The 27,560-nt window shown below is 41.5% G+C and overlaps 1 protein-coding gene across 1 annotated transcript in view; it reads right to left on the bottom strand.

Moving 5' to 3' along the window:
* rasgrf2a (Ras protein-specific guanine nucleotide-releasing factor 2a) overlaps window positions 1-24,073 on the bottom strand; it is a gene marked incomplete at its 5' end in the record, with an annotated part of 43,813 nt that extends 19,740 nt beyond the window's left edge. Inside the window, 12 exons of the mRNA XM_080418862.1 lie at window positions 482-618; window positions 1,619-1,685; window positions 2,398-2,561; window positions 3,557-3,675; window positions 5,276-5,385; window positions 6,787-6,980; window positions 7,641-7,720; window positions 8,704-8,957; window positions 9,485-9,571; window positions 13,549-13,696; window positions 15,788-15,894; window positions 23,741-24,073. Of these exons, the coding sequence (XP_080274988.1) occupies window positions 482-618; window positions 1,619-1,685; window positions 2,398-2,561; window positions 3,557-3,675; window positions 5,276-5,385; window positions 6,787-6,980; window positions 7,641-7,720; window positions 8,704-8,957; window positions 9,485-9,571; window positions 13,549-13,696; window positions 15,788-15,894; window positions 23,741-24,073 (1,800 nt within the window). The remainder of the gene's footprint in view (window positions 1-481; window positions 619-1,618; window positions 1,686-2,397; window positions 2,562-3,556; window positions 3,676-5,275; window positions 5,386-6,786; window positions 6,981-7,640; window positions 7,721-8,703; window positions 8,958-9,484; window positions 9,572-13,548; window positions 13,697-15,787; window positions 15,895-23,740) is intronic.
* Window positions 24,074-27,560: the final 3,487 nt, after the last annotated feature.

The following is a 27,560-nucleotide window of genomic DNA, read 5'->3' as shown; positions in this document are numbered from 1 at the left end:
AGGACTTTTAATACCTTTGTAATACCAAATTGGCCAAATTGTCAAATATTACGTAAGAATGAGGCAAACATTGTGAAAATAGCTGATCTACGTACACGCTCGCGTGAACTTGTAGTTTGGCTATTTTCACAATATTTATCTGTGGAACCGAGTCAAACTAAACGTAATGTCTACAATTCCAAGTGCTTCTCAGGGTGGGGGGGGGGGTCCCCAGTTCAAATATGATTATTTTGGGGGGTCGCAGGCGCAGCCTGAAAAGTTTGGGGACCCTTGGCCTTGGTTTACAGCACTGGTTTCCAAACATCTTCGGCTCAGGTCACCCCTGTAAATACCCTTTTCATCCACCAGCACCCCTGAATTACTTTGTTACTTTATAGCATCTTAATATCATATTACGGTACATAAATATGTACATCCTTCCCCCTAAGACACAGTACAGTATGTCACAGTTTGAGAGCCCCTGATTTAGAGGCGGGTCTACCTGGCTGATGTCACTGGTCCACGCAGCCTTCTCCTGACGGGAGGGAGCCATTAGGACCACGTTGAACCTCGGTCCATCTGGGGGCTCCACCACCATCTTAAACTCCAGGTGGTTGAAGCCTTGGCCCGCCGCGTTGTCTGCAACGTGACAAAGACATGGCGTCTCAATCAACCAATCAATCAATTCAATCAATTCAATCAAATCTTATTGTCACAGGTGAGGTGAAATTCTTATTCGTACAGGCGTTCACTGTTGCAGTTTATAAGAGAAGAGCACAAAATAAAACTAAAGTAGTTGTAGTGAAGTTCTAGATCAAAATGTAAAATGCATTCAGCATTATTACACGATCGATAAAAGCACAAGCGACAAGCTTAGGTTTTGTTCAGTAGTCTGACAGTCGCTTGGTAAAAACTCTCTCGTTGTGGCCCTTGATACTGCGTTTGAATTCATAGTGGCGGATGAAAGCAGGGGTGTAACGACACAGTAACTGCATCGATTTTAATTTCAACAATCGAAGTGCATCGATTTGTAAACAGTAACATATTGTATTGTTTGACTTTGTATGACTTGACGTTTGCGATGCAAATAATCGATTGTACCGATACTTAGTACTTGTGCGTTGTATGTATTTAGCAATTTTAAGAAGAAAAAAGAAAGAGGGGTTTAATTACTTTTCCATTACATATAGTTACACTTGGTCTATCGATAAATGTGTGTATTCTCTGTGTTCATGTCAAGAATCACTGTGTTTACTTATTTATATCCATAATAATAAATGTTTCCCTTAAAAAACCTGCTCCATCCACCCGTTTCACACAGATTTAATTTCTTTGCTAAATAGTTACTGTATGGATTTTAAATCATTGAATCGTATCGTATCGTATCGCCATGAATGAACCAATGTCGTATGAACCAATGTATCGTTTCGTCAACCATGTATCGTGATGCGTAGCGTATCGCTGTTAAAATGTATCATTACACCCCTAGATGATGTTAAAATGTATCATTACACCCCTAGATGATGTTAAAATGTATCATTACACCCCTAGATGATGTTAAAATGTATCATTACACCCCGAGATGAAAGACATGTCACTGCAATGCTAGAGCAGAGTGAGAGAATGTTGATGTACTCACAGTCCTCATCACTGACGTCCAGTTCTTCAATGAGAGTACACTCTATCAGAGACAAGGTTCCTCCTTGCTGTTGGTGGGTAGAGAAGAACCTTTTTCATTTCAAGGACCCCCACAGTTTGATATGATTTGATATCTCATGGGACCCTAATCTACTACTGCAGTGGTGTCCAAAGTCCGACCGCGGGCCATTTGCGGCCCGAGGACACATTTTATACGGCCCTTGGCTTCATTCCTAAATTGTATTATGAACGGCCCGCCTGCACCTTCAACAAAATTAAAAGATTTATAAAAGTGAAAGTTGCATTTTCCTCCGTTGCCTCAGGATGGTTGCACCTTCTCTAGCTCTTGCTTAACCCTAAAACCGAAATAAAGTAACAATAAAACGCCCCAAATCCGCCTGAAAACCACACATTTTTGCCCAAAATCCGCCTATAATCGAAAAAGTTTAAGCTGGCCCTTGGGTGTTTTCATATTTTCTAATTTGGCCCCCTTTGAAAAAAGTTTGGACACCACTGTACTACTGGTAAATCTTCAGTGTTTAGTTAACTCTGAGAGTGTACACGTGGAACCAAATGGACCCGTGGGGTCCATTTGGTTCCACGTGTACACGCTTAGAGTTTCAAGACACAAAAGAGAGTAATTGGTAGAATAGAACAGAATAAAGAGATCATTGTAGATTGAATCTAACAGAGAGGAAGGTTGTTTGTACAGTAAGTGTGAACACTGTGTGCAGTGTGTGCACAAGCATGTGTTTCTATAGTCCAGCAGGCTAGACGTACCTTGAGCAGGTGCAGTTTGCCCCCGGAGGTGCGCGTACAGATGAGGATGTGTTTGGTGAACAGGAAGCACTGTCGTTCCCCTTCCTTCCTGAGGGACAGGGAGCCCAGGCGCACTTTACTGAGCATCCCCCGCTCACTGCTGGACGGCAGCTGGACCAGAGAGCCTGCCAGAGCACACAGGAGCAACTTAAACATGAGTTATACTAACTAACAGCTGGACCAGAGAGCCTGCCAGAGCACACGGGAGCAACTTAAACATGAATTATACTAACAGCTGGACCAGAGAGCCTGCCAGAGCACACAGGAGCAACTTAAACATGAGTTATACTAACTAACAGCTGGACCAGAGAGCCTGCCAGAGCACACAGGAACAACTTAAACATGAATTATACTAACAGCTGGACCAGAGAGCCTGCCAGAGCACACGGGAACAACTTAAACATGAATTATACTAACAGCTGGACCAGAGAGCCTGCCAGAGCACACGGGAACAACTTAAACATGAATTATACTAACAGCTGGACCAGAGAGCCTGCCAGAGCACACAGGAACAACTTAAACATGAATTATACTAACAGCTGGACCAGAGAGCCTGCCAGAGCACACAGGAGCAACTTAAACATGAATTATACTAACAGCTGGACCAGAGAGCCTGCCAGAGCACACGGGAACAACTTAAACCTCAGTTATACTACGTCCTACGATGGTGTCGTACAGCGAAGACAGCAGATCTACAAGCACTGCAACACCTTGTAGATCTGCTCTCTTCACCGCACTGCACCATCGTACGGCGGGCTATAAATTAAAGGACCACTTCCCCATTTTCAACCTTATCTTCATATAATTGGTCCTCACTGTTGCTTGTCATAAGACCATTTCCGTCTACTCACTCTGCGTGTCAGAGGAGGGCTTTGGACAATTCAGAAACCTGCCTACCAGTGACATCATCGGTTGGGATTCCAAGCTAATACAAACTACAGTCTTTCTCTCCCTCAAACGTTAGCACACTGACGTACTGTGTAAGACATTGTTTTGGCTTCAACAAGAACATTTAAAAGAAAAGTGTTAAATGGTATTGACAACAGATGACGATGGCGTAGTTGGATGGAATGTTTCCATGCAGTAGAGAGGAGTGATATATATGGACGTCTCGTGTCACCTTGTCTTACGAAGGTCTGGCTGGTGTCCAGCAGGATGTCACAGCCCTCTACGATCATCCTCTCTATGGCCAGGTTCTTCCTGATGTTCTCTGTGTCGCTCACCTCATCATGCATCATCCTGACCAATAAAAAACAACACATCATCATCATCATCATCATCATCATCATCATCATCATCATCATCATCATCATCGGCCATCAACGTTAAAGATGTACCAACATAAACAAATAGGTATACTAACATCACCAAAATAAACATGTGTAGTCATGTTTTTATTCTACAGCATCCTTATTTTGAGGGGAACATTAGCCCCCCCCCCCCCCCACTCTCTCGTTGTGGCCCTTGATACTGTGTTTGAATTCATAGTGGCGGATGAAAGTAGGGGTGAAACGATACAGTAACTGCATCGATTTTAATTTCAACAATCGAAGTACATCGATTTGTAAACAGTAACATATTGTATTGTTTGACTTTGTATGACTTGACGTTTGCAATGCAAATAATCGATTGTACCGATACTTAGTACTTGTGCGTTGTATGTATTTAGCAATTTTTATTTATTATTTGTATTTATTTATTTTCGGCAAAGTGGTTTGGTGTAGGGGGAAATAAGCAGATCAAGAATATGTTTTCTAAGTATTGAGGGTTTAAGTGGTTAAAGGGATAGTTCACCTGCGTAACTACTTTTTTCTATCGATTACACACCCCATGGAGACTTGAATTCATGGAGATTTTTTCGTTTTTGTCTCATTCCTGAGACAATAATTTGATGACCGGCGGCGGCTCCTCCGGTAGGAGACACAAAGAGTCAACTTTGAGTCTCCTACCGGAGACATTAGCATCTTTCTGTGGGTCATCAAATTATTGGCTCAGGAATGCGACAAAAACTAAAAAAATCTCCATCCATTCAATGCTTCATGGGGAGTGTAATCCATAGAAACACATTAAAGGGACTACACCATGAATTTTAACTTTTTCTTCTTTTTTGTGTGTTTTTGGTCTCCCCTACTTCTCTTCTATCCCCAAAAATACCCCAGTTTGAACACTCAGGCTTTCACAGCAAATCTGGGGTTTTCTGTAAATTGGTCTAAAAACAGGCCAAACTGATTTGGTCCCCCTGCCTACGTCACGTCAGGGAACAATTCCTCCCGTTTTTCAGTTCCAACAAAAAAAAAAAAACTTTTTTTTCTTTTTATTATATTTTTCTTATTTTGTTCTTATTTTATTTTTTTGCTTTTTCCACACAGAACCAGGAGATAACATGCATACAAACTGGCTCAATAGCGCCCCGTGCCAAACAGGACAATGTGGTATTGCAGGTGAAAGTGCTTTATAAGCCAGAGAGAAGTTAGTTGGAATGAGTATATCTGAGGCTTGATTTAGGCTCAAACCTTTTGAAAAACGTTTGAGGGACATAAACAATATGATATTAAATATTATTATTATTTTTTAAATTCATGGTGTAGTCCCTTTAACATGAATCCAACACACTACAATCCAACACACTACACAATTATAGTGCTGTCATACACGTCTATGAAGCTAACTATTACATCTTTAGTTAGTTTAATCTGCAACACAATTTTATACAATATGTAGTGGGGGTCCCTGCTTCATCTCTCTCTAATTTAAGTGGGGTCCTTGGCCTGATAAATGTGGAAGACCCCTGTCCTAGATCAAAGTGTGAGGTCTCAAGGTTAAATGAAGCCATGCTTACTTAGACAGCTCCTCTAGTTTGGACTTGGCAAACTGCAGACTCTTACGCTCCACGTGTTCATGAGGCGTGTGAGCCAACAGCTCATGGAGAGTGATGATGTAGCGTGGAATCTGAAATACCAGCAAAGCACGTGCACAGGCACACACACACACACACACACACACGCACACGCACACGCACACAGTGTGAGGTAAGCAGAGGTGTCATATATAGACCACCGAAGTCCTGACGTCATTCGTTCATCCCCAGGTTTGCGGAAGTAATTTCTCTATGGAGAGTAACATTGGGTCATCTTAGAATCGTCTCATATAAGAATTGTGGTCCAAAAATAAACAAACTGTCCCGGCGATATTGTCAGGGAGGAGGTTCTGTATCGTTTATGATAGTCAGTCACTTATATTTGATACAGTCTGTTTCTGGCGAAAATGTAACTAATTCGGCGGAAGTAACATTATCGTTTTCTCACCGTCAGTTGATGCTTCATATCCATAAGAGTCAAACCGCCGGGGTCATTTGTTTATTTTTGGAACACAGTTCTTATTTGACACGATATTAAATACGTCTATGAGATTCAGAACGGGGGTGGAAAACTGCGAACCAGGTAGACAAACAAAGGATGTGTAAATGACGTCAGACTTCGGTGGTCTATACCTGGAGTCAGTCCGCACACTGGTTCAGGTAACATTTTCTTAGCAAATCTTAGAGCATTTTCTTAGTAGGCTATTTGTCTCCGCCCAGCACCTTAGGCTTCTAACATTGGACGTGCGTGCTTTATTCTCTGTTTGCCATACTGTATCCTGGAACATGGAACACGTGACGCCACCGTAAGACAGCTAGACTATAAAGCATTTAGACACTGCATAAATAAGGTGAGAGATCAGCAGAGGGGTCATATATACATAGACGTATAAAAGGTAGACGCCTCCTCCGACTCTGGGGCGTCTGTATCTGCGGGGGCCATATTTTAAGGCAAACTGCCTATCAAAGTGACTACTGGCCAATCACGGCGCGTCTTTTCCGGGACTTCTAGTTGTATAAAAATATAATGGGACATTGTTATATAATACAACTAGATTCTGACAAGTCCCGGAAAAGACGCGCTGTGATTGGCCAGCAGTCACTTTGAGTGGCAGCGTGCCTTCCCGAATATGGCTACAGGTCGCTCCAATGCCTGGCAGGTCGCTAACGATTACCAACTGAAGCATATTGGGGGATTTTGGCAATTTCTTTGTTAGCGCTACCCACACGTTTAGCTGTGCTGCTCATTCCACAAATACCCGATCCTTACAAGCTGTACCTCGTTGTAAAGGTGACTAATCAACGATAAAAACGATATAAAACGCAATACCAATTGGTATTATTAAACGGGAGAAATAATCGACCAAAGTTACGTTTCTGAACCTTTTGTGGGCCGTTTATATCTATGGTCATATATACATACTTGGAACATGGGGAAGGTCAGAAAACAGAGGGGTCATATATATAGAGATATATACATATACAGTATATACCTGGAACATGGGGTAGGTGAGGAAGGTCTCCAGCATCCTGCCCTCACACGCTGCGTTGGCCTCGTACTGTTTGAGCAGCTTGTCAAAGTCCCGGTTCTGCTTGCATTGGGCCAGAACCTGCAGGCTGTACTGGTGGTTCCTCACAAACTCCTGGTAGATGTTCAGCATGGGCAGTAGGATGTCAAACAGGTCGGCTGCAAACCAGAACAAAAACACATATTACACCAGTTGGTTCTCAAACCGTGGGTTTGATCTACAAGCTGATCTACAAGCTCACAACGCCTCGTAGCTTGTAGATCAGCTATTTTCACAACATTTATCTGTGGAACTGAGTCAAACTAAATGTAATGCCTCAACTCCTACAATTTCAAGTGCTTGTCAGGGTGGGGGGTCCTCAGTTCAAATGTAATTATTTTCGGGGGTCCTCAGTTCAAATGTAATTATTTTGGGGGGTCCTCAGTTCAAATATAACTATTTTGGGGGGTCCTCAGTTCAAATATGATTATTTTGGGGGGTCGCGGCCTGAAAGGTTGAGAACCACTGTCCTAGACATCTGATTTAATTATACTCTGTCACACGATGGTGTGACAAAATATCTAAGCAAAGTAATATTTGCATTCATGACACAAACAAGCAGTTTTAATTCATGTGAATTAATTCGCTCAAAATAAACACTCCTGGTTGTGTACAGGACATTTTAAGTCTTACGCAGCAGAGAATACAATTACAAATGCTGTAGAAATTAAAATGAAGTAAAAGTACAAATTTGTTCTGCAACGCTTGACAGTACTCAGATGAATAAAATCAGCATAGCTACATATTAGATCAATAGAAATGGGTTGTGCAACACTCACCTAACACCAGTGTAGGCCAGTTGGCTATACGAGCGTTGAGGCCTTGGTGGAAGATCTCATGAAGAAACATGATGGTCTCACTGAGACAACAAAAACACATTGTATTATTTATTACCTTCGTATTAGAGTCACAAGTAGAACACGTTGTATTACCTTTGTATTATAATCACACAAGTAGAACACGTTGTATGATTGGAATGTATGATTGGGAGACTACATTGACCGCTGCTCAATTTATGTTTGTTTTATTCAGTAGAATCCTGTATGAGGTCCATCATTTAGTGTTAATGTAAATAAAATATATATATTTTAGTGAACCTTTATAGGCATAAAGGTGGACACTTACAGTACTCATATTACTAAGTACATTTAGCGGATCATTAAACACCCATCTGCTGCAGCCTGTTGTTATGTGAATACAGTACCATGTGATGATTTCCAGACAATATTTGTCATTGTTTTTTAAATTGTGAACAGATAAAAAACTGATGACTTATTTGAAAAATCTACAAGCTCTACAAGCACGTGGCACTATGAGGTTGTAGATCTGCTATTTTTGGAAAAATCTTGAAAATGTGTGCAAATCTTTGAATATATATATTTTTAAAGCGAACATTTGTAACTCAAATCTTTGAGCATCTCGGGAATCTTTGAGAATCTTTGCTTCTCAAAATTCAACAGTATAGTTGCTATATCAGTGGTGCTCCAACTTTTCCACGTCAAAATGAAATGCGTTTTGGCCGCAGACCCCCATCTCAAAATGTTTTGTTCCAGGGACCCCCCAGAAACACAGATCGGAGTTTGCTTTAAAACATATATATATATATATATATATATATATATATATATATATATATATATATATATATATTCAAAGATTTGCAAAAACTTTCCACGACAAAAAAAAAAAAAGTAGACTAACAGGCTCATAGCGCTTATGAGCTTGTATATCTGCATATATATGTGTATATTTTAAAAGCCAAAGAAATCTTATAATTTGATACGCTCCCGGTCATATTGGATTAAAACATGTAATGGTTATACAGCACTACAGTCGGTATACCTGTTGAGGAAGATGCTGCTGACGTCGTCGTGGCTGATGGGGGGCTTCTTGGAGCTGGCGGCCATGCGCAGCGGCCGCAGGAAGCAGTTGACCAGCATGGAGAGCTGGTGCACGTACTCCGTCTCCGCCTCCACCATGGTGAACACGATCTGGTTCCTCTTCCTCATGCTCTCGGCGTGCGGCGAGCGGATGTAGTCCTGCACGATCAGCTTCCACTTGCGCCGGCACAGCCAGCCGCGCATGAAGCTCTGCACCTGGACGCACACCGGACGCACGCAACATGCACCAAGTCAGTGGGTGGTGGAAAGTAAACTGAGTACATTTACTCTAGTACTGTTACTTAAAGGTAGGGCAAGTGATTTTCTTTGGTTAAAATAAGTGTTTATATTGTGATAGTACTCATTGCTATAGAGCAGGGGTCTTCAACGTTTTTTTTTTTAACTTGATCTACTCTTTTTTCCCTCTACACCAAACCTCTTTTTGCCAAAAATAGCAGATCTACAAGCTTGTAGATCTGCTATTTTTGGCTCAAGTTCTCCGCAGAAAAGGGATGCTAGGGTTAAAGTGGTTAAGGTAAAAAAATATATCATATCACACAAAGATTTGGGGGCCCCCCTGTAGTAACTCTGAGGGCCCCCTAGGGTTCCCGGACCTCTGCTGTAGAGTGCAGTAACAGGAGTCTCCATATCTCTCCAGCTCTTTATTAAACAGAAAATATATTTTCATGTTGGGATACATTAAACATGACATGACATCAATTCTTATATGACCATTAATTTACCTTTTTAATCTTTTTAATGTCATCGTCCTCCTCCAGATTGGTCTGGCTCGGCCACGACTTCTCCTTGGTTCTGTTACACACTGCAATCTGGTACAACAACACAACATCAACACACCTAATACACACTGCAATCTGGTACAACAACACAACATCAACACACCTAATACACACTGCAATCTGGTACAACAACACAACATCAACACACCTAATACACACTGCAATCTGGTACAACAACACAACATCAACACACCTAATACACACTGCAATCTGGTACAACAACACAACATCAACACACCTAATACACACTGCAATCTGGTACAACAACACAACTCCTGCGCTGTGATTGGCCAAAAATGTATCCCGCCTAACCCTGCACCGTGATTGGCCAATCACAGTCTATTCAGGACTGTGATTGGCCAGTGTCACATGACACATGTGCATAGCCCTATATAAGAAACCATAACTTTAAAAAAAACATAAATTTGTTTTTCAATCAATGAATTTTTCAATTCAGTCAATCAATCAACACACCTAATACACACTGCAATCTGGTACAACAACACAACATCAACACACCTAATACACACTGCAATCTGGTACAACAACACAACATCAACACACCTAATACACACTGCAATCTGGTACAACAACACAACATCAACACACCTAATACACACTGCAATCTGGTACAACAACACAACATCAACACACCTAATACACACTGCAACGGATGTACGCTTATGAGAAACAACACAAATAAAACCTGGTGAAACACTTGTGTGCATTAGCGCAAGATGAGGATACAGGAAACATTCAGTATAAATGTCCAGTTTGCTAACCTTCACAACTACTACTTTTGCATTTGAAACTTTAAATTTCTCTAAAACGTTATAAACTTTCACGACAGCTTAAGTAGAAAAAAAATATCATTTATGAAAAGGCAACTATAGTAGCCTATACAGTGAAGTCGGACTGAATGATATATATATATATATATATATATATATATATATATATATGCGCCCTGTGCTCTTCTTTTTCTCTATGAAGAAAAGTACAAGTACAGTTGACACAAACGCATTCCGCAACGCTGCCTGTCTGTTGTTTAATCTGCGCATCCGCGCATTACGTGCAGATCTCATCCTCTGGACTGCAAAGCCATAGCTGGTCATGTAGGAAGGTGTGCGATAGGATCGCGCTTGCCATAGTCTCCAAAGTAATAATAATAATAAGAGAAAGTTCACTTTTGGTTATTTAAAAAGAGTCTCCTTATTTTATGTATTAATGTATTAGCCCTACATGGGAGAAACGTTAACTTTAGAGCTTTGGTTATAATTTAAAAAGACTACATCAGTTTGTGTGCAGACTCACCTTTTTATTTTTATTTATTTATGATTTGTGGGTCCAGCACTGTGTGTAAAAAAGAACTGTGGGGAAGTGCATCTCCTGCCTTTGTTCATATTTAAAATAAAAATTATATTTTCCAATGCAAGATCAGTGTGGTTATCTGCTCTATATTGTAATATCAAAAATAGTGGATCAACAAGCTCAATGTGTCGCATTGCACCGCATTTTCAGCTTGTAGCTTGGCTATTTTTGCTACTTTTGTGTGACACTGTATGACAATAGGGCATTCATTTATGATGAAAAAGCATTAAAAGTTGCAATATGGGATACAGGGTTTCTTCCTAACAGCAAAGATATGTAGTAGAGATCCAATTTAAATATCCGCACCAACCGTTTCTCCCGTATGTCAAAATATTATTATTTTCTGGTATTCCCCGTTAGTTTTAGTAGGCTATTAGTTGTGCGATGCGATCACAAAATGCATTGATTTAGCCTATGGAATGTCGGTGCGTCTTTTTTCTTTTTTTCAAACCGGTGCTGCGCTGACAGACGGCATCCAACATACAGGCGTCCAACACATGCGGCATCCAACGGTTGGATGCCGCAACGGTTGGATTCCAACCTACAGAGCACACTGCTCTGCTGTGCTACTGCTTGGTGTGGATATGTTACGGCCATGGTTGAACCCCTGTGGATTGATCTGCGACGTGTTTTTGTTGGCTGTTTTTGTCGAGTTTATATACCGTCACCTATTCCAAATAGCGGGCCACTTCCGTCTAATGGTACGCTTGCTTTCACATTGCAGCATACCGTACCCGAAAACGCATGATCCGGATCCGAAACTGCCTCCGGAGGTGGTTTCGGGAACGGAGCGGTTACGGTTTCGGGGGACGATTCGCAACATTCACACTAGCGCGACACCTGCCAAGCGGTCTGGAGTGCGCACCCGGGACCCGAGTGTGAAACGGCCCTAATACACACTGCAATCTGGTATACAACAACACAACATCAACACACCTAATACACACTGCAATCTGGTACAACAACACATTACTAATTACTAGCTAGTTTGACCACTTCAAATGGTCTAATCTTAAAACAATAACCGAAAATAGCCTATCTAAATTACAAACAGACGCACTGAGAGCTTGTAGATCGTCTATTTTCGCTGTGCAACATGCTTCCTCAGAAGACATGCTGGCTTCTATGGAATCCAAAAGACTGAAATCAGTCTGACTGAGAACTTTAACCCATGCAAATCCAAAGCTTTTACATCCCTATCGGCGAGATGTTGTGTTCTACTTTTATGGAAGTCTTGCAAAGCTCCATCCACCTCCACGTGGCTCAGGGATGTAATGTCCTTTATTTAAGGGGAATTTCGGCCGACGGTTTCCTTACCTTTTCTATGATGTTATGATATCCTAGGTACTGTGGTACAGCTCGAAAATGTATTATTCCATAAGGAGTCAACCTCAGCTAAAAACCTGAGCGTATAGGCTGTGGCCGTGTGCTAGATCGCGTTTTTTTTTTTGGTGAGATCTAACGTTCTTAAATGACAACTTTGTTTATTTACAACCAAGGTTTATGTTTTAGCTTGTAATTAAAGTAAATAAAAGATGAGTGTACTTTTTTTTTTCATTCACTGCTTTCTATAGTTTTAGCAATTTAGCAAATCTTTTTTACAATGGGCTCTTTGATGGCCAGATGTGAGTTATTGGGGGCTAGAAGAGCTACTGTAAATGATAATAAAGAAATCACCGGGTTATTGTGTAAAAAAAGACATATTTAGCCACCGGACAGAATGCCCCCGCCCACTGTGAAAAATATCACGAAAATTGCAAAAACTATAGAAAGCAGTAAATGAAAACATTTTTAACACTCATCTTTTATTAACTTTAATTACAAGCTAAAACATAAACCTTGGTTGTAAGGACAGTAAACGCTCCACGTTGTTTTGGTCCCAAACGGGCCGCCGTACTGTTGACGAAGTGACGTGGATGACGTCACGTCACCTGTGAAATATCGTCTCGCGAGACTTCCGGAGATGTGCATCCGACATAAACACTATGGAGGGTTTCCGTCGATATAAACTTCAGATCTCACCGAAATCAATCAATAGAAAAGCTTCCCCTGTTCCTCCCCTCTTTTTCTTTTCTCTCTTTTTTCTTTTCTTTTTGTTCCCTCTCTCTCCTTTTTTAAACATTTTTTTCTCCTTTTTTGTTAAATATAAGTTATCCCTATTTAAAACTGCCTTATTTAACTCATTTCTGACAACAGTGTAGACATTCCCCAGTAATCTTTATTTCTCTTGTTACTACTATACTTAGGTCTGTGAGTAGCCTGCCTGTATGACTAAACATATTAGTTTTTTCTATTTTTATTTTTTTTATAGACAATGTGGGGTTAAAAACTTGTATCCATAAGTCTTCACATCAACACATCAAAAACACACATACATCACAGTGGATCTGCACTGAACTGTGTTCACAACATGAGCATTAAACTCATGTTTACATTAACTCACATGATGTGGTTCTAATCTAACACGTCTGTGTGTGTGTGTGTGTGCGTGCGTGCGTGCGTGCGTGCGTGCGTGCGTGCGTGCGTGCGTGCGTGCGTGCGTGCGTGCGTGCGTGCGTGCGTGCGTGCGTGCGTGCGTGCGTGCGTGCGTGCGTGTGTGTGTGAGTGTGTGCAGCGTGTGTGTGCAGCGTGTGTACCTCAGCCTTCAGCCTCTCTATCTCGGTGTCCTGGTCCTCCAGCTGTGTCCTCAGCTGATTGGCCGCTATTTTCTCCGTCTCCATGATCTGGAGCAGGTGGATGTACTTCTGCATGAGCACCTCACGCTCTATGATGATGTCACTGTAACTGTGCACACACACACACACACACACACACACACACACACACACACACACACACACACACACACACACAGATAAATATAATAATAATGATGATGATCAGCGGTGGAATTCAAAATTTACTTGAGTAAAAGTACAAAAGTATTGGTATCAAAATGTACCTAAAGTACCAAAAGTAGAAAGTACTCGTTATGCAGAATGTCCCGTTTCACAAGTTTTCAAATGTAAAATTAGATTTTATAAAATGTGTACAATTATTCTTTAGAAAGATCTACAAGCTCATAGATGTACTATTTTCAAATAGCCGAAATGTATATAGGGCTGAAGTAGGTAATGTATGTTGTGATAATAATCCAAATCTACAAAGTAACTAGTAACTAAAGTTTTGAAATAATTGTACTGGAGTAAAAGTATAATATTTGCCTCTGAAATGTAGTGGAGTAGAAGTTAAAGTATTGAAAATTGGAAATACTCCAGTAAAGTAAAAAATACCTCAAAATTGTACTTAAGTACAGTACTTGAGTAAATGTACTTAATTACTTTCCACCACTGATGATGATCAGAGTAACTGCAACACCAGACACACTTTTGGTTACAACAAAAAGTGTGTTGTTCTATATTCTGATAGTAATCATTGCTATAGTCAATTTAATGTTATTCATAAAGCACACTTAAACACTACAGAAGTCAATACACGAACACTGATGGAATTTGTAGCCTTCAAATCATCCCAAAAGGCCTTTTTCAGCTTCACATTCAAATCAAATATCAGGGATTATTTTGGTTAATACTCATTTTACAAATACTGCATTTTGAAGTGATACTGATATGATGAATGATTAATCACTCATCATCCAGAGTCTTATTCAATAAGACTCTTATTGAAAGTGATAAAAGAGAGAGAGGGATGATAGAGTGAAACAGAGAGAGGAAGAGACAGACACATAGAGGTATAGACAGTGAACATCACAGCTGTGATGTAATCAGTGTGTGACCTAAATGTTAACCGCTGCTTACACACACACGCAACGCGCGCGCGCACACACACACTCTCACACACACACACACACACACACACACACACACACACACGCACATGCACACGCACACGCACACGCACACGCACACGCACACACACACACACACACACACACACACACACACACACACACACACACACACACACGCACACGCACACGCACACGCACACGCACACACACACACACACACAAACAGATGGAAAGTGAATATGTGGAGCATTGGAGAATGTTTGCCTCTGTCTTAAGCCCGACTAATACTAAGACGATGATGCCGCGCGGCAAAGATCTGCAAGTTCACAGAGTTCACATTGTGAGCTTTGTAGCCTTTTGGTGCTCAACACCGCCATGCGCCGGAGCATACATGAAGCATTAAAGAATGCACACAGCATACAGCAAACAGCATAAAGCTTACAGTGAAGGATACTGTAGGGAATAAAACATCATGTCATGCAATGACCTAATAAATGCATTCATTCACACATACACAACAGCATTATGCAGTAACCTATAACACTAAAGCCTAACCACCCCCTCTCTCTCTCTCTCTCTCTCTCTCTCTCTCTCTCTCTCTCTCTCTCTCTCTCTCTCTCTCTCTCTCTCTCTCTCTCTTAAGCACTTAACATTACATGTGGCATACTGTGCAGGCATGATGTAAAGTGATTTTCAACCTTTCTAATTTCAAGGACCTCCAGTTTGGACCCCTCACCCCATGCAATCTACGCTCAGTGTTTATTGAACTCTGAGAGTGTACAGTACACTCTCCCCAAGCCACTTGGAGTGAGGATAAATGAGGATCCTTCATTTCTCCTTTGCTGAAGTGTCTTCGTCAGAATGCATGGATCGCTCTGTTTCCTAATAAAGGATTCTAACCTCTCCTCGCCTCCTCACTCGGAGGAGGCGAAGGGGGTCCTTGGCCTGAAAAACATGGAAGACCCTGCCTGCTCTAGTGTATTCCTGGTTCTCGTAACTCCTTGTAGTTCCTGGTAGTTTTGAACCGCTCTGCCCGTGCACATGGGTCCTAATCCCCCCGCTTTTTGCACCGTGACGTTCCTCACCTGGCCTGCTGGATAGACTCCACCCATTCGTTGCAGTCTGACTCCTCCTCCGTCCGCAGCTCCAGAGGCTTCTGTCCATCATGGCCGAAGATCACCAGGAAGTAGTGCTGCGTCAAACCACATGGGAACTATCGTTACTCACAAACATAATCCTAACACTAAACTATCGTTACTCACAAACATAATCCTAACATTAAACTATCATTACTCACAAACATAATCCTAACACTAAACTATCGTTACTCACAAACATAATCCTAACACTAAACTATCATTACTCACAAACATAATCCTAACATTAAACTATCATTACTCACAAACATAATCCTAACACTAAACTATCATTACTCACAAACATAATCCTAACACTAAACTATCATTACTCACAAACATAATCCTAACATTAAACTATCATTACTCACAAACATAATCCTAGCACTAAACTATCGTTACTCACAAACATAATCCTAACATTAAACTATCATTACTCACAAACATTATCCTAACACTAAACTATCGTTACTCACAAACATAATCCTAACACTAAACTATCGTTACTCACAAACATAATCCCAACACAGACAAATAGATGTTTTTTTTTTGTTTACTTTTCCAGAACCACCTCTGAAGGGAAAGGTACATCATTAACAACTTAAACTGGACCTGAGTTGGCTCTGTACTTTGACTGCTTTTTCCATCTACACCAGCTCTCACCAGTTCAGTGCTCTTAAAGTTGGGAGGTCGGGGTTCGATCCCATGCCGGGTCATATACCAAAGACTATAAAATGGGACCCAATACCTCCCTGCTTGATACTCAGCATCAAGGGTTGGATTGGGGGGGGTAGGTCCTTGTGACATATTAGCATCATGTCCAGGGGATGTACTTGTACATCAAGCTGCCTAACGCTACAGAAACAGGAGATAGGCTCCTGCCTCCTATGGGCCTCATGGCTCGTCAAGGCTTACTTACACCAGACCAGATCTCTTTGGTGTAGACGCGATGCGTCCTGAGCTTGTAGATCTTGAGCTTGTAGATCGGCCATTTGTGGCTGATGTTCCCCCCAGAATATGGATGAAGCATCCAGAATGAGACTACATATTGCTCACCCAGTCCTGTCATCGACTTGATCGACAGAAAGTCTGAGAAAATCTCCGCTCAACCACATAGGGTTTAAGTGGTTCAGAAATGAGAGGAGGTACATCTGTGGCCCACTGGCAGTGTGACCAAGAGAGTTGGCCCTGATCAGTTCAACGGTTTGCACACAGACAGACAGACAGACAGACAGACAGACAGACAGACAGACAGACAGACAGACAGACAGACAGACAGACAGACAGACAGACAGACAGACAGACAGACAGACAGACACACAGACAGACAGACAGACAGACAGACAGACAGACAGACAGACAGACAGACAGACAGACAGACTCTTATAGAAGGCTAGACTTCTGCAGAGTCACAGCGTAAAGATTCACGGAGAATAATAAACCAATGTGCGTACAGCATAACTACCAGACGTTATCTTTCTATGGCTGACCTAGCCTACATGTGCCTTAAATGTGTGCATGCCTACAGGAAGGTCGACACATCAATGATTCATTGCTGTGTGTATGTGGCTTTATAATATTAATAAAACAACACATTTGACAGTCAAATGTTCATGTGAGGCTACGACAACATGGGAGAGAGAGAGAGAGAGAGAGAGAGAGAGAGAGAGAGAGAGAGAGAGAGAGAGAGAGAGAGAGAGAGAGAGTGGGCCTGCGTGCGTATTAATGATGCAACGCTAGCTAGCTACTGTAACTGTAGCGTGTGTGGAAGCCACACAGACAGCCAGAGGCTTAAGGGATTGTGTGTGTGTGTGTGTGTGTGTGTGTGTGTGTGTGTGTGTGTGTGTGTGTGTGTGTGTGTGTGTGTGTGTGTGTGTGTGTGTGTGTGTGTGTGTGTGTGTGTATTACTACACTTGTGAGGGCCAAATGTCACCACACCACTACAGTAGAAATTGAGTAATAGACGTAAGTCTATTACTCAATTTTACTCAATTTGTAATTGTTTATATGGATTATGAATGTTAGATAAAGAAGGGGGTAGGAGTGAATAGGTTTTGGCCTCTTCCTGCTCCTCTTTGAACATGTTGGGGATGATCAATGATCGCATCTTTTTATTACTTTCTTTTGTTTACTAAATGTTTTCTTTTTTTTATATTGTGGCTCTCATTGTTATTTATTTTTATTTTATTTTACCTGCAAGTTCAAAATAAAGATTATCAAATAAAATCTAAGTACAAGTTTCCTCACAAGAGAAATGCTTGGTTAAAAAAATATATTTTCTGTCATATAATTAAAAATCAATTCAAGTTTAGAGTAATGCCTGATTTATACTTAGTTGCATGCCGGTGTCATGCTTGTAGATCTATTGTTTTTGGTGCACAACACCCACGCACAACTAAATCATAAGTATACAGTAAGTCGGCCTGGCGGAGACAAAAAGTCATTTTGGGGGTGAACTATCCCTTTAATGGATTAACAGCACTGACTGTTCCTTATAGTTAGGATGGGTAAATGGCAGAGGACACGTTTCAAGTACATGCAAATGTGCAGTGACAAAAAATACCCCAACAACTACAGCAAACCAAGGCTTTTATCACACAGTAATGATTCACAATACAATAAGCTGCTATCTACTTCTGTCAGTGTTGCGTGCGACTGTGCGTGCGTTCGTGTATGTGTCCTTGTATGTGTGCCTGTATGTGTGCCTGTATGTGTGCGTGCGTGTGAGCGGGCCGGCATGTGTGTATGTGTGCACTGTGCATGTATATGTGCGTGCGGACGGGCGCGCGTGCCTGCGTGCGTGTATGTGTGCATGTATATGTGCGTGCGTGCGTGTATGTGTGCTTGTATGTGTGTGTGTGTGTGTGTGAGCGGGCGGGCGTGTGTGTATGTGTGCATGTATATGTGCGTTAGCACGGGCGTGCGTGCGTGAGTGCGTGCCTGTGTGCGTGTAAGTGTGCCTGTATGTGTATGTGTGCCTGTATGTGTGTGTGCGTGTGAGCGGGCGGGCGTGTGTGTATGTGTGCATGTATATGCGTGTGCGGGTGAGCGTGTGTAAATGTGTGTGTGTATGTGTGTGTGCGGACGGGCGTGTGTGTATGTGTGCGTGTATATGTGCATGTGTGCGGGCGGGCGTGCGTGCCTTTCTGTCTGCCTGTCAAAATAACAAACCTCAAGAATGAATTTCCATCAAACTAGGCATGCTGCCCCAAAGAAATTAAGTATTTATAATATATAATACAGCATAGCAAATATAGCATTTTTCTTTTTTTTTTCTTTTTATCCAGCATCATGCTCATTCAGCATTGTCGTTAACCGACGTGTCTCTAATTTCCGGACGGTCGGTGTAAGAGCCATTTGAGCCATACAGTATCTATGATTGTTTGTTAATTGATGATGTCACCGCAGGGCTTGGTCAAGGCCAAGTTGCCTAGGTATTTAACGAGGTCTGTAATCAGCGTCAGGTGTTGCCAGTGGCAGAGGCAAACAGCTTTTGACTGTGTTTGATAGAGCTGGTGGTCTGTATCCTCTCTGTGTTTATTTATATATGTATTGATTTATTGTGAGGCCGATTCTACGAAATGTCTTCTAAATCTTAACAGTATACTGAAAAAAACGTATGTTTCTATATCAGTGGTGCTCAAACTTTTTCATGTCAAGGACCCCCAAAATGATACGTATTTGGCCGCCGACCCCCCATCTCAAAATATTTTGTTCCAGGGACCCCCCCAGAAGCAAAGAATAGAGTTAAAAATGTTCGCTTTAAACAATATAGATTTCCACACATTTTCACGTTTTTTCAAAAATAGCAGATATACAAGCACATAGCCGCGCTATGAGCTTGTATATCTGCTATTTTTGAATAGCCAAAGTGTAAAATAATGCTTTTTTAGCTCAAATGAAAATGTGACACAGATGCCTCTTCAGGTCTTAATGGGTTAAGTGATTGGCACGACAAAGCTACAGAGAATAAAACGATTGATTATGAATACCACGGACGTTTCGGACGTCAGTTATTTGAGCTACACGTCAGAACCCCCTCGGCAACCAGTAGCGCCCAAGTATAGGACTTGGGCGTTACAGTCGGTATTAATAATAGACCGGGAACGCATCTCTGTCATTTTAAGATTTCTTTGGCTATTCAAAAAATAGCAGATCTACAAACTCATAGTGCGGCACTCGGTGCCGCGCTATGAGCTTGTAGATCTGCTATTTTTGAAAAATCTTGTTTTGTATTCCAATATTTGCTTCTGCTGGTCCATGGAACAAAATGTTTTCAGATAGGGGTCCACGGCCAAATACATATCATCCTGGGGGTCCTTGACATGGACAAAGTTGGAGCACCACTGATATGGCAACATACTGTTAGGATTTAGAAAACATTTTTAGATATGTATTTGGCCGCGGACCCCCATCTCAAAATGTTTTGTTCCAGGGACCCCCCAGAGAAGCAAAGATTTGCGTTAGAAATGTTCGCTTTAAAAATATATTTAAAGATTTGCACACATTTTCACGATTTTTCAAAAATAGCAGATCTACAAGCTCATAGCGTGGCACTCGGTGCCGTGCTATGAGCTTGTATATCTGCTATTTTTTAATAGTCAAAGAACTCTTAAAATGACACAGATGCTTTCCCGGATTGGGTTAAGCCCAACGCATACTCCATTCTGGGAGCCCTCCTGAACCCAAATGACTTTGGCTGTCCTATAGCCATATGGGCTATAGGACATAGGGCTATAGGACATAGGGCTATAGCCCTATGTCCTATAGCCATATGCATTGGGCTTTAGGTCTGGGGTCTTCAGCATTTTTCAGCCCAAGGACCACCTCGCTGAGAGAGAGATGAAGCAGCCAGGGACCCCCCAATACATGTTGTATGAAATTGTGTTGCAGATTAAACTTTCTCATAGATTTCATAGACAGATAGCTTCATAGACTTGTTTGACAGACACTGTCATCAGTGTTGTATTCATGTTAATGTGTACTTTCAGACATTTAACCACTTAAACCCTCAATACTTAGTCAAATTAACCTTTCACTCTGTACTTGGTCTGCTCTTTAGCTAAAAATAGCCGATCTACAAGCTCACTACGCCTCACAGCTAGTTCTGATACACCATGTCTATAAATCCACACATCTCTGTGTCTGTCTGTGTCCCTTTTATGCTCATGTATGGTGATGATAGCCGATGAACTATGCAAGGCGTTGTGAGCTTGTAGATCTGCTATTTTTGGCAAAAGTTCTCCTCAGAATAGGGATGCTGGGGATCAAGTGGTTAATGTAAAAAAGGTCCTATTACACAAAGATTTGGCGGCCCCCCCTGTAGTAACTCTGAGGACCCCCTAGGGGTCCCGGACCCCATGTTGAAGACCTCTGTTGTTGTAGAGTATGTGTACTTGGGCACAGTTTGTGTTTATGTGCGTTTATATATATGTTTGTGCTTGACCAGATGTGTGTATACGTACAGATCGCTAAATCGGACACATCAGCACATTCCTTCCTTTCTCTGTTTTAACCCATTAGACCTGAGGCTGATTCTAAAAATGTCTTCTAAAACACTTTTCTGATAAACATATGTTGCTATATCAGTAGTTCTCAAACTTTTTTTTATGTCAAGGACCCCCAAAGTTAAAAATAAAAACTTTTTCTAGGGTGCATGTGCATATGTATTTGCATCATGTACATAGCCTACTGTGATTTTGTGAGCAATAGATAGATAGTTAGATAGATAGTTGATGCGCGAAGTGATGCATTTTGAGCTTGTAGATCTGCTACTTTTGCTGTTTTTGAATTTGATCCTGAAACGTTACAGTTTTGGGTTTCCGCCCCAACAGAGACAATATTCCTTTTTCACTATTTCTCAAAGGGAAACTTTGGATCGGCCTAAGCAATCATCAAGACCTGTTTTAAAAGCAGGAATGCTTAGACTAAAATAATGTCACGGTCTGTAGTGTTGCTACCGACTGTATTGTGTATACTATAAAGGCTACTTGAATAACTTTTACACAAGAAAAGGGGGTTTGGGTCAAACTTTGTGGCAGCAATTATTGACATTAGGCATGAGGAGTGTAGCCTGGTAAACCCTCCCTCCGTAAATCTAATTTCCATTTGATTCCAGGAGAATCAAATGGAAATGAGATTTCCGGAGGGAGGGTTTACCAGGCTATGAGGAGTGTGCTTCTCAAACATTTTGATGTCAAGGACCCCCAAGTCGACATGTATTTGGCCGCAGACCCCCCATTTGAAACGATTTGGTGGCAGGGATAAGAGAAGCATTTTGTTGTTAGATGACACTTAAGATGACCACCGGAGAGACGGCTGACAGCCGGAATGTAGAAAGCACCCGGGAGCAGTACGGGTTGGCGCCCCAGCCTGTGTCTTCCGTGAGGAAGAAGCCCAACAAACCCACGGTGAGGCCTTTAAGGAGGGCTATTCAGGCAGGCCGCAAGTGGAGCCTGCAGTACCACTGCGGCCCAAGACACGAGCACGCCGGAGTGAAATGTTTGGAGCGGGGGAGTGCAACGCCAGAGCCTCTCCTCTCCCCCGGTCCCGGCTGAGTAGTTCCGGAGAAGCGGACTGAGGGCTTGATCAAACCCGGCTGGGTCACCTGGGCGAGGCTGTGTGTTGCCCTTTGGGCGCAGGGACCCTCTCACAGCTGCACTCCTCCAACAGTTAGAGCAGGGGTGGGCAACTTTGATTATGGAATGATGGAGAGAGCCACTATATTTCCACACTCACTCCTGAGGGCCACATATTGTCGGGCAGACACCTCTTATCTCCGTATTTTAACTATTTCGTAAGTTAATGCTGTACTTCGCCATTCTATATCACAAAAGTAGCAAAGATAGCAGATCTACAAGCTCAAGTAGATTATAGATCTGCTATTTTTGCTATTTTTGAATTGGAATTCTGAATTCTTTTGTGCTATTTTTTGTATTGGAATCCTGAAAAGTAACATTTTTGTTTAATTTCAAACGCATGTAGTTAACATAAGTTATACTTATGTTAACTTTATGAACTTGAATAAAAATACATTGGACATAAAAAAGACAAAATAATGTTACGTCAATAAGCTACTAAAATAGACGATATAAATTAAGTGAAGGTGCATGGGGCCGCATGTGGCCCCCGGGCCGCCAGTTGCCCATGTATGAGTTAGAGGTATAGAGCATCGCAGTTCCCGCCCCTTCCGGGTGCCACTTCAAAAAACTCATGCATTTTTCCCATTGACATTTCAAAAAATATTTATATAAGGATAATTCCTTTTAACAGGTCCGTTCATGAAAGTCCTTGCGGGCTTGTTTCCAATGAGGGCCTGTGAGCAATTAGGGGTTAAGAGTCTTGCTCAGGGACACATTTCATTTCATCGACACATATGCTGGCGTGGCCTGGAATCGTACCTGGGGCAACCAGGGCCTCTGGCTCCCTAGGCGGGCTCACTAACCACTCAGCTATGGCCGCCCCCAATATAAATTAATTTAAGCCTAGAATCAAGCCATCCAGGGTCCTGGTGAATCATGACCATAAAACGTTTGATTCTGTGAAAAACCTTTTTTGAAAACGGCAAAACAAAGGGTATTTATTAAATATAGTATATCATATCATTAAATATAAAATAAAACAAAATCACAGAAAAAAGCGTTTTATGGTCATGATTCACCAGGACCCTGGATGGCTTGATTCTAGGCTTAAATTAATTGATATAAATATTTTTGGAAATGTCAATGGGAAAAATGCATTGAGTTTTTCCTTCCGGCACCAGGAAAAACCAGGAAGTGGGCGGGAACTGCGATGCTCTATAGTGTGATGGGGTAGTGTGTAGGGGTAGTGTGTGATGGGGTAGTAGGGGTAGTGTGTAGGGGTAGTGTGTAGGGGTAGTGTGTAGGGGTACATAGTACATACCTGCTGCTGCTGCTTGTCCATGCCCTCCTTGGTGCCAGAGGTTGAGGAGGACCCTTTGGGTGCAGGGACCCCCCTCTCACAGCTGGATGAGGAGCCTTTGGGTGCAGGGACCCTCTCACAGCTGCAGCCCTCCAGCAGGTAGATGCCGGACGGCCGTGAGCTCTGCTCGCTCTCGAAGTAGAAGAGCACGTTCTGGTAGAGGGCGAAGAAACGGTCGCTCCAGCGGCTGCTCTCCGTCTTCTTGCTGAGGACCCCCCGCTTGGTGCCCTCCTGGCGGGCGATGAGCGACAGATACAGAGCGTGGCCCTCGTTGTACCGGACACTCTTCTGCATGTTTCACCTTTATTTTATTTTATCTTATTTCGCCCCAATATCAAATAGCCAGTGCAAAGTAACTAAGTACATTTACTCAAGTACTGTACTTAAGTACATTTTTTAGGAATTTTTACTCGGCTGCAGTATTTCCAATTTTCAATATTTTTTACTTAACTCCACTACATCTCAGAGGCAAATATTGTACTTTTACTCAGCTACAATTATTTGAACACTTTAGTTACTAGTTACTTTGTAAAACACACTTTAACCACTTCAGCCATGGCTTTTTTCAAAGGATTTGTATATATTTGGAAACATGTGAAATATGGGATATTGTGCATAATGAGTACTTTTATTACTTTTAGTACTTAAGTATATTTTCACGCCAATACTTTTGTACTTTTACACAAGTAAATTTCGAATTCTGGACTTTTACATGTAACAGAGTATTTCTACATTGCAGTATTGATACTTTAATTTAAGTAGAAAATGTCTAAATCACATCTGCTGTAGCCTATCTGTCATCCTACTTTTTTGAGTTTTATTTTTTCTGCAATATCAATTAAATAGTGACACTATCAATCTGCAGCAGCCCATCTGACAGACTTATTTTATGTTTTATTTAACTTTTTTTCATTATCTTTTGCCAATATCAATGTTAATAGTGACTCTATGCATCACACATGCGGTATATTATCTGTCATACTTTTAGAGAAAGTGGTTCATAATAATAATGTATTTTTATTGCAGGGAGAGAATAATCCAGGCTCTTACCCTAGTAGGAAAGTTGGAGCCACATCACTGTTGCTTTTCTCTATTATAGTATACAATAAACCCGATAAATAATCTATAATATTGACGATATTACCGACATAATCCGCATAGTGACAGGTTAGTTATATGCACTCCATCGGCCCCGCTTGCATTCGTTTTTTTTGTCTTTTAATTATAAAAAACATAAGGCTATACTGGAGACAAATATACATAAATAAAGACAAGCTTATATCAAAGCCCAGCATCAGCAGCAACGTATAAAACATAAATAGATGCATGAGGGAACAGACGGAGAAACAGAACCATAGAGATCAACGTTTAATCCGCTTTGACACCGATTTAAAGAGACAGCTCACTATATAGTTTAATAGTCCTGGTCCAGAGTTCTCTCTAACGCTCTGCTCATAGACCCAACATCACACTGCCGTGCGAGGTTTCCGTCTTTAGTAAAAAAAATGAAAACAACTACTTCGCTACTCACTGAAACAAAGACTGTTTTGTGTTGCTTAAAGTCTATTCTCCAGGGTGGGAAGCCTCTCAGCACCCCACCTTCTCTGTATAATACACTTTTCGGGCAGAAAATAAAATATGTCCGCCAGATGGAAATTATTTTATTTATTTCACTGCGCCCCCTACAGATCTGGTCAATAGATAATTTACATTGACCAAATCTGTAGGGGGCGCAGGTGAGTGATTAAAATAATTTCCGTCCGGCGGACATAATTTTCTGCCCAAAACGTGTATTATAGAGAGAAGGTCGGATCCTGAGACGTTTCCCACCCTGGAGAATAGACTTTCAACAACACAAAATAGTCTTGTTTTGGTGAGTAGCGAAATGATTTTGTTTCTTTTTTTTTTTTTACTAAAGACGGAGACTTCGCACGGCAGTGGAATAGTTGGAGAGAGAACTCACTACGGCTCTGGACCAGGGCTAGTGTAGGGAAGACTGTATTGCGTGCAGTGGTTTTCAACCTTTTTCGCGTCAAGGACCCCCAAATTGACACATATTAGCCCACGGACCCCCCATTTGAAAAGATATGCCAGGGACTCAACCATTTTGATTTCTTGGGGGTCCCAATCTACACTGTATCATCATCATTAGTTTAGTGTTCATTTAACTCTGAGAGGAACCAAATGGACCCGTTAGGGTCTAGTGCTCTAGTGTTCATATATCCATTTGAGTGAAGAACGGTCCAAATGGACCCTTTACAGGTCTGTAACTCCAAGAGTTAAAATGGACACTGAAGATTTTACTGTGTGCATACCACACCAGTGGTCTTCAAACGTTTTAATAATAATAATAATAAATGCATTTGATGTATATATTGCACTTTACATTTGAAACACATCTCAAAGTGCTGCAGTAGCCAAAAAACAAACAAATTGGGGGTCGGGACTCCCAGGGGGGTCCCCAAATTATTTTGGGGGGTCCCCAGATGATTAGCTTAAATGTGCAAATTGGACAAATTGTCAAATATTAAGTAAGAAAGAGGTGAACTTTGTGAAAATATTTATCCACAATATTTATCTGTAAACCCGATCAAATGGGGGTCCCCAGTTCAATTATGATTATTTTGGGGGGGTCGTGGCCTGAAAAACGTGGGAACCCTTGGCCTACAGTAATGTCAATGGCACCCACATTAATACCTAGTTGAGCCTATTTTACCACTATTTTAAAATGTTTTGTCCCAGGGACCCCATATAAGACTTATTTTGTTAAAAAGTGTTTTAAAACAAAAACAAACCCAAAAAAAACTTTTTTACATTTCTTCAAGAGTTTTTGAAAATAGCAGATGCAAAGAGAGCTTGTGGATGGATGGATGGATGGATGGATGGATGGATGGATGCATGGATAGATATAGGGTTAAAGTGGTTAAATTCATTTTGATGCTAAGTTTACAAATATATATTTGCTGGGACCCTGCAGAAGGGCACTGCAGTATAAACAATTACAGAGAAATATCAAATAGCCTACACTGCAGACATGATAGAAATAACTGTTGGCTATACGGCTTCTTGAGCTATCTTAAGTTTATGGAGCGTCTGCTATAACTTCTCAAACCAGTGATTGGACCCCCACATTGATATGTATTTGGCCTTAGACACCCATCTGAAAACGTTTTGTGCCAGAGACCCCCCCAGAAGAGGTGTTAAAAAATGCATCATGAAGTGACGCGCTGATGTAGAACTTGTAGATCTGCTATTTTTCAATAGCCAACCTATACATGAATAAAGTGGTTTAAATGATTGTGATGCTGTATTATATTAACACATTTTAGCTGGGGACCCCCTGGAACCCCCCCAAGAACCCCTGGGGGTCCCTGGACCCCACTTTGAGAACCATTGTGCTAAATAACTTAACTAACTTAAATAACTTATAACTTAAATAACTTAAAGTAATACTAGGTAACGTTTTCAACAAAACTAAAGTTAAATTGTATATCTTTTGTCAGTGGCAAAAGTTTCACAACACCCACTCCATGAATTTCACCCCCGGAAGCCTTTTATTTATATATTTTCTATTGAAAGTGGACTGGGGGGACATTCCCGGGGAAATGACGTTCCTGGCCAACGTCATGACGTCGTGGCCGACGTCCCCAGGAACTACCGCAACGGTTTCCTGTTTGGCCAGGAACTACCGCGGTAATAGCAAAAAGGAACCTCACGCTGATGTTAAGAGAATGTAGGATTTGAAGATCGAAAAAGAACAGAAAAAGAAAGCACAGCTCAT

The sequence above is a fragment of the Gymnoscopelus braueri genome (assembly GCF_963280865.1).
Source record: "Gymnoscopelus braueri genome assembly, chromosome: 22".
NCBI lineage: Eukaryota > Metazoa > Chordata > Actinopteri > Myctophiformes > Myctophidae > Gymnoscopelus > Gymnoscopelus braueri.
The sequence above is the reverse complement of the archived record's forward strand: the minus strand, read 5'-3'. Positions and strand labels throughout refer to the sequence as shown.